Source organism: Papilio machaon, chromosome 1 (assembly GCF_912999745.1).
Source record: "Papilio machaon chromosome 1, ilPapMach1.1, whole genome shotgun sequence".
Lineage (NCBI taxonomy): Eukaryota > Metazoa > Arthropoda > Insecta > Lepidoptera > Papilionidae > Papilio > Papilio machaon.
Window position 1 is genome coordinate 3,278,067 of NC_059986.1, and position 8,338 is coordinate 3,286,404.

The 8,338-nt window shown below is 32.2% G+C and overlaps 1 protein-coding gene across 1 annotated transcript; it reads right to left on the reverse strand.

Annotated features, from left to right (window-relative positions):
* Window positions 1–111: 111 nt before the first annotated feature.
* LOC106714193 (putative defense protein Hdd11) lies at window positions 112–5,342 on the reverse strand. The gene is made up of 5 exons (XM_045677819.1): window positions 5,246–5,342; window positions 4,512–4,673; window positions 3,983–4,150; window positions 667–767; window positions 112–257 (listed from the first exon to the last, which is right to left on the reverse strand). The coding sequence occupies exons 2-5, from the start codon at window positions 4,671–4,673 to the stop codon at window positions 185–187; spliced, it is 504 nt and encodes a 167-aa protein (XP_045533775.1). The 5' UTR covers window positions 5,246–5,342; the 3' UTR covers window positions 112–184.
* Window positions 5,343–8,338: the final 2,996 nt, after the last annotated feature.

Sequence of the window (8,338 nt, forward strand, 5' to 3'; positions counted from 1 at the left end):
TGCTTCAAACAAAATTTAAATAAAATTGTGTTAAACGATACGAAAAGATCTTCATCAGATGAATAAAAAACATTTTATTTTTGTTATTACGATTTAATTAAGAAAAAATAATAAATTTCACAGTCAAAGAGATATCACCATAATTTAAATACGAATTATACGTAAGTTAACATCTAGATAATAATTAGTGAGTGATGGTGACTGGAGCGGACTCCACGCCCACCCAGAAAACTGCACCGTTGTACGCAATCGTGGCTCTGGAATAAACAAAAACATAAGTAATATTAAAAAAACGAGTCTATTTTTTATATCAGTAGGTGGCAAACGAGCGAGCGATCACTTAAATTCACCGAAATAGCGAAATGACCGCTTTCCATAGACATCCGCAACGGCAGATGCGTTGCCTACCTTTTATCGACGGAGAACGCACAGAAAAAGGAGTCTGAAGTATAAATTCCATGGAGGAATAAAAGGACTTCCATGGAGCTCTTTTGTATTTGTACAAATATCTACTGCGAAGTCAGGCAATGATGAGTCCATTCCCCTTTCCCTTATTAGCATATGTAACTAAGTTATACTTTCCCCTGTGTTCTTTTTGTTATCTGATAACTTACTTGCGTAGCAATAAGGTATACAATGTGTTTGTTTACGGATATAAAGCCTTACCTAAACTTAATTTCACCATCTAAGTTTTCTGACGGAGTCCATGTGAATGTGGCCGTTTGTTTGTCCAAATTGGCGTCATGCTTCTTGTGGGTAATGGCATTCTGTATAAAAAAAGGGAATATTTAATTAATATTTTAAAATGTCAATGTTTTTTCGCATTCTTTATGATATTCCAGTAAAGCTAAAAAAATGAGCTAAATGATTTTTATAAGTTTTTCTCTGACTGTGAAAAGTGAACCTCATTTGAATATTATAGTGCACATAGCACCAACATTTGGGACAATCGCCATCGTGTCGTCATCGAAAAAAAATATATTAAAATTTGTAGTGTCTCTATTTAGCATAAATTACACTAAAACTGTAAAACTCTTATACTAATTTTGACATAATTAACGATGGCGATTGTCACAAACATTCGTGCTCGTCGCACAGTCATTACGATGTATTACCGCATTTGATTATTTTACATTTCTACATTCAATTGTTTGAAAAAGAGTTGAACTTCGGTGAATGTTATAGTTTCGTAACGAATTGGGCAACGCAGCGCCACCTAACGGTCAACTTGGCCTTACAAATGCAACACCTATGTGATAAGGTTGACTAAATATTTGTATGCATTGTGTGACTTTTTTCACGAAATATATAACTACCACATAGCCCATGTACAGTATGTAGGTATTTAACCAAAGACATGCAAGACTTTTAAGGTAACCGACTTGTTACCTCAGAGGAGAAACGGAAACAATTATCATGTAGAAATCCTTGTTACAGTCCTAGTTTATTACTTGATAAGGTTATTTTAACAGCTCTTAAATTTTTGTGTAATTTTCTAATGTACTTAACCACTATGAACAAAAATATCATCAATGTTTTGACAATTTTAAATAAATACAGAGGTGCAAAATAAACATACCTCTCAACCGTTTAAAAACAACCCAGATAATGAATGAATTTAAAAGACATAAAAGCTTGTTTCTCTTCAATTTAAATTGGATCTCATGTAAACTATATAAAATTAAATTAAGAAGGTACTAATAGCATCAGTTAAATCAAAAATATATTAGTTTTTTAAGCTAACATATACATTGTCATTTGTGTCAAGGATTAGTTGTAATAGGTTTATCTAACAACTTCTATGATTAAGGATCATTATTTGTATGCAATAAAGTTGCAAAAACGTTATTGGAACATACAAGATAATATTACCCTTTTTATCATCTTTTTTTTCGATTAACACATGGCTTTAAAAATTCTACACAAATCACATTCACCGGAAAAATAATTGCAAGCTTTTGTTATTGTAATTGGGCCATTTAGGTGCATTTTTTAGCTTGTATTAATTTATTATGTACACGAATTGACTTTAATTTTGTTTATATGTTTACTGAATTGATTAAAAGAGGACGATTAACAATTTTTTTATGTTTTTATAGGCTGCATGTCGTATGAAATAATATACTCGTAATAGCTGTATTCGGTATTTAGGTAGATGTCAGATTTGCAAAGCGGCGTGTGTTGCGACACTCAAGGCTGGGCTTTGGTTCGTTACGAGAGGTTACATCGAAGACCCGACAATGATTTATGATAGTACGTAGGCAGTGCCTTGCGCAAACTATTTGTCATTTTAAAAGTTTTCATTATCATAAATTTATATTTTAAAACAATTTAAATTTTAACGGTGCAAATTTAATAATCGCGATAGTCAATTTGTATTTAACTTTCAAATTTTATGATATTTCACGTTTTAAACATTAATTTCAAAATACTTAATTGTTAGTTACCTACACAATAGTATTTATAGGTAGAATTATATTTCGTCCTTTCACTGCATTGCTGCTGTGTTATAAAATCTTGCAAGCAATTGGCTTACTAATTATTCAATTTGTTTGTTCGTTTGTTCATTTCAGTTGACATTTCACCTATATGTATTTTAGGCTCTTTATTATATTTAGTTCTTGTGTTAGAACAAATGATATCGTCGACGTGACAAGAAGACCAAAATTTAAAACAATTTGTCGTAATTTGTCCGTTCTCATATTGACGTATTGTTGTAACTGTAACATAATGTTAATATTTTTCAAGCGCATCTGTCGGAACATTAAAGTCTAATCTCAACATTATTATATTTACGTATTCTATTAAAATCGATATCTGACTTAATTTAAATTGAATTAAACGTCCAACCAATGATTTAATTATTGAATAGCCTTCAGCTTTTTTTTTCGGGGTCAAATAGACCTTCGTATAATGCCTTTATTAAGCCTTGACTGACCTTAAAGTTTGACCTTTCTATATAAAACATGCCTAATTTAGTGCTATATCTGTATATATTATGTTACGAAGTCATAGTACTAAATATACTAAATATATAATAATGATACCAAAATCGCATAGTTCATTTATTAGGTAATAAGTGAACTTTAAGGGATTAATAAAGAGTAAAGGAAGTTAAACTAAGTTTTCTTTGTTTATAAACAGTAAATGCGTAACTTCTATGTGGAAAAAAATTGAACTCGTTTGTTATGTTTAAACAAACGCTAAAAAAACGATTGCTTGATTGAAAAAAAGCGCGCGCAAATGACGAAGCGAAGGCCTTACGACAATAGATTTTTTCTAGTTTTCGTGGTAGCAAACAATTCTTTTGCTATAGGCACATTAAGTACTTAGTTCTCTGAATTTCGCAGAACTTTTGAAAGTAGCTTTTTTACAATGTATCAATGACATTGGTAGTAAAGCTTTTTTTGACGACCAAAATGAATACCGGTAGTCATAATTTTAAAATAAGAACGTTTTTTCTTCCATATAAACAACAAAATACGAGCGTAATGAATTATTAAAAAATATTTTAATAGCTTGGTATCAAAGTGATAAATGCGTGCGGTCATGGTCAAATAAACTAAAACAAATTTCAAAAGCTTCCCAAGGTATGAATATGAAATAAAATACAAGGTAAACAACGCTGCCCATCGTTTAAGCCTTCTGTTATTATTATTTTTTAACATATGTAACCGTTGTTTTCCACGGTCGAAGCAACTGTTTAAAAAAAACGAGGTAACAATATGTTTTGTATAGGCGTTTGGCAGTAGAAACTTACGGTTACAAGTAAAATGTGCGTATTCAAGAATACATTGGTTTATAGAATTTTTAATTAACAAGAATAAACCGAATCGATTTCTTTACGATGATTAGAATCGTCAAATAAAATATCGCCTATCAAACTGTCTTACGAATAAGTTTCCTATAAGAGTTTTTTAAATCTGTTAAGTTTTTAGATTATGTAGAACAAGCAACCAAATACATTCTTTATTTTACTTACTCCTGGGGCTCCACAGTTGAGGAGCTGCGCGAAAGAGTCATTGGGGTCGAGGGTGAAGGTGCCCACGATGTCGTCTCCCTTGCGCGCCTGCAGCAGGATGCCTCTCATAGTGTCAGACGGCTTGTTGCCAGATATTGTGACCTCCATCGGAGTGCCGGCCCTCACCACCTAATCACACACAATTACTTCCTATACACGCTTATTACGAGTACAATAGTGTTTGTGTTCGACTGTTATTAGAATAATTCTTGATTGTTTTATTGTTAGCCTTTGTTTATGATTATCCTGGAATTCCACTGTCGAGACACATGTATATTTAATCAAATTATTTTGACCCTTCAAAATATATAACCATGCAAAGACATCTACAATGTAATGTGGCATTAGGTGCAAGATCTAATTGGTAAATCTTAAAATTTATTATTAGGTTTAAATTTTATTTTCTCATAATTTTTCGAAAACTATACTATATAGATAAATAATCAAGTAAGGTAACAACATTTTTATAAAAAAAAAATATTTCTTTTACCTTAGTGCTGGTAGTAATTTTGTACGGAGCTGCGGTCTTTTGCGCTGGCACGGGATGTCTCGGGATCATGTCTTTGCAGGCACTCTCGGGTGCACCCACGGAGTAGCCATCAGCGTAAGCCAGTACGGCCACAGCCACCGCAATATAAGTGAACAAAGTCATCTGTAACACATAGAAAAATCATTTAATTATCTATTATTTAACATTAATCAAAATTATTTTTATACTGACGAAAGTATGTCATGGTCTCTTTTTGTATTTCTGTTAACTTTCTGCATCGCTTTTTTGTGACAGGTTACCGTATACGGAATGATGTAACTAAAAATTCGACTCTTACGACGAAGTGCACGTATGTGTTACATTAAAAACAAACAAAGTACGAAAATATTGCACGAATTAGCATTCGTTAGCACGAATTCTTATCAATGCATTGATTCAAATTAGAAAATGTTAGCTTCAGAGATTGTCCTTAGCTCGTCTTAATACACAGCTAGTAAAAATACACAGCTAGTAATGGATTAGAATGATAAAATCTAGCAAGGAAATGTTCTGAATAGTGACAGTATTAACATTGAAAGGAACGGAAGTAAATTGTTGTTATAGAACGTTATCACTAAATTTTGAATTCAAAAGAATGCCATTCATTTCAATATTTTAAAGAACATTTTAAAAGTTTATTTTTAAATAAAAATATATCAATTCACTGAAATAAATATGTGTCGTTGTTTATTTACCTTTATAAATGTTTTATTCTTTAACTGCAAAGCGCAAGCGGTGTGTCCGCGGAACGAATGTAAGCGAATATTGCGACCTCGCAACTTTCAAGCTATATATTGACCAACTCACTGCGGGGAAGGGCGGAAAACCTAAGATTAATTGATCACAGACAAGCCATATGTTCCAACTACAACTCAAGTCAATCAATTATTTGGTTATTTTTTTTTAATTTTATAGTAAAATGACATATGTAAATAAATATAAATGGTATTTAAACAAAAAGCACAAAATACAAAATACTCATGAGTACAATACTTTACCTTTACATACTTTATAAAAACAATAAAATGAAAATTCCTCAAATAAAATGAAAGATCCTTAAATAATTAAAGTACTTAGATGTCTATAACACAATCTTTTAAACTGGATAGAATCTACTACCTGTCCTGGAACTGCTAGAACTGCAACATGTTACGTGCTCTCTATTTACATAAATATTCTTTGACGGGCGGTAGAACCTTTGTCACATTTTTTTACTTTAAATGACACTATGAATATGTGGCCTACTAAAAGATGCAAAAACATAATTTATGGAAATTAATTTATCTAAAATATATGCTTATTAAATGTGTAATATTATCTATCGTCACATATCTAACATTAAAAACTAATTAAAATAAAATATAAGCTTTTTTTGTAGATACCCTTTTAAATTTTACTGATTTCGATGACCTCTTGTTGCTTCATTCATTCTTTAAATTGTGTTTGTCGTCCGTGGAACCCAGGAGTCGCATCCGTACCCCTTTTAGGAATATATCTGGATTGATTAATAATGAAAAGCCCTGATTCGAATAGCTATATTGTTTTTACTAATTAACTTTACCCTAGTATTGCAATAACGTGGGAATACCCGAGTACAGATTTGTTTTATCTGCTAACTAATTGCAGGGTTAATTTATACAGCAGGGTCATAAGTACGCGGTACGTTTATGTGACATAATATAATGTTATCCAATATTTTTTTTAAATAAACCTTAGATACCTAAGCATTGACTACTACTTGCTGGTACTAAATATGTGAAACGAAAACTTTGCGAAAAAATGTTATTTAGCCGCGGAATATGGAATTATGTTTAATTTAATACGATAATAATTGAAATTTTGATAGTACGTTATGTTATGCTCCACCTTTACTTGTTATTTATGATTCTGTTATTTAGTTAGCGCTGCCCTTTCCTGGTCCGGACTTTTGTGACATAAACTACTTGTACAGTACTATATCCAAACTTTATTACGGTTTATTATGTGAGACGCTTATCAATGCACAAATTTGGGAAAAGGCGGTACATAAAAGGTTGCAGAGATGTGGCACGCTGCACTCTACCCACAATGACATCACCTGGAACACATCTGCGTAGGAATGCGCTTGACCACTACGAGCAGCATAAAAGTTTGAATATTTTAATGCTGGTTCGCTGATCAACGAGAATTAAGTTCAAGGAAGGTCGCAAACCCGGTTTTCTTTGTCCTGAATCTTTTGTCGTGTTATTCTTTAAATTAGGACAAAGAGATGCCTTACCGCGGGTTTCCATCAAAACATATTGTTACCTATGTTTAACCTAGGATGACCTGGGATGGTAAGTCTGCAATTTCACCTTTTGCAAATTCTGCAATTTCACCTTTTGCAAATTAGTTTTCTTACCATTAAGAAGTACTCGTAAGTAAGGGAATGAGTAACGATATTGCGGTACATCCCCGAACCAATCGGTCTGCGACTATTTTATCATTTATTTACGTAGATTTCCACTAATTAAACATAAGTCATTAGTACAGAACATATCGCTATCTTTGTTATTTTAAATCTTTGGATGACATTATGTTTTTGTGTGAGTGTTCGAGTGGAAATCCACGGAAATACTTCACAATTGTGGTAAGAATGTACATGTAACTAAGAAAAACCCTTTGAAGGAAAACTGATTAAGGTTCAGATGAATGTGCGAGATGCAGGAAAACAATAACTATATCAACAACAAAGGTTTATTCATTCAAAGGGAATAGTCATCTTGTATTTTTTGCGGTTTGCGTGTCTACGTGAAGTGACGTAAAGTAAACAACACAATAAGAAATAAATATGGTAGTTTTTAATCTTTTAGACAATCTTAATTTCAAACCAAAACATGGTTTCAAAAAAGTAATATTAGTGTCTCTCAGTTTTTTTTCGTGAAAATGATAGAGATGTCTTTATATCAATGTTAGAAAAACAAAGTAACAAAAACATAGCTCTTAAATATATTTTTTAAGAACTTCCATAAGGAAATTAAATTACAAGGCAACGTACATTGACTGTTAAATTACTAGATGTAAATCCCTTGAGGAAAATCGTCTAGCGAAAAAATATGTTTATAAACGAATATATATTCGTGTTTCTTTCATGCGGGTATGAAATAGAATTTTAAAAAATCTCAGCATTTTTAAAATCCTGATGATTAAAAAACCGTGGTCGTGGTCAAACGCTGGCTTATGCATGGCAAAAAAATATATATTTAGAAAATGATGAAATAGAGCGTATGAGGAAAATTTAAAAGGAAATTTATTATTAGATGATACTAAGTGCATGTGCAAATTGTTTTTGTAATATTTATCTTTATTGCTTTTCTCTATTTACGTGACATGTTGCTGATGTATTTTGAAATCTATTTTATATTTAACACATGTGGAAAAAGCAATACAAATAATATCATAACTTTTGAGCCACCACCACTTCCATAGTAAAATTTAAAAAATTAAGTGATTTGTGGCAGCGGCAGCGGGAAAAATTGGGAACGGTCGCCCCGACGCGACGCGACGAGGTGCCGAGGAAAAAGCTTGTTGATATTCTAATGTTGAGCTTCTTCGTCGGGGTGTATTGGAGAGTTTATTTGTTATTGGAACGAAGTTCCTTATCGGGCGTTGTGAAAGGGGGCTAGACGAAAGGTTTTCACGACACTTTTTGCTATAGACGAATGAGCGCTACTTCACCATGGCAACAACGTGACAATATATAACCAAAATTCATAGAAATAAAATGTACTTCTTGTGAAGACTTAAGTTTTTCATTCATAGAATAAACA

Bases quoted from the DNA above. Each gene is read 5' to 3' on its own strand.
- LOC106714193 (XM_045677819.1), bottom strand. From the start codon at position 4,673: ATGACTTTGTTCACTTATATTGCGGTGGCTGTGGCCGTACTGGCTTAC. The intron at 768-3,982 runs GTAAGTAAAATA...TTTTTTATACAG, and splicing joins TCAACTGTGGAGCCCCAGGA to AATGCCATTACCCACAAGAA. The intron at 258-666 runs GTAAGGCTTTAT...TGTTTATTCCAG, and splicing joins GATGGTGAAATTAAGTTTAG to AGCCACGATTGCGTACAACG.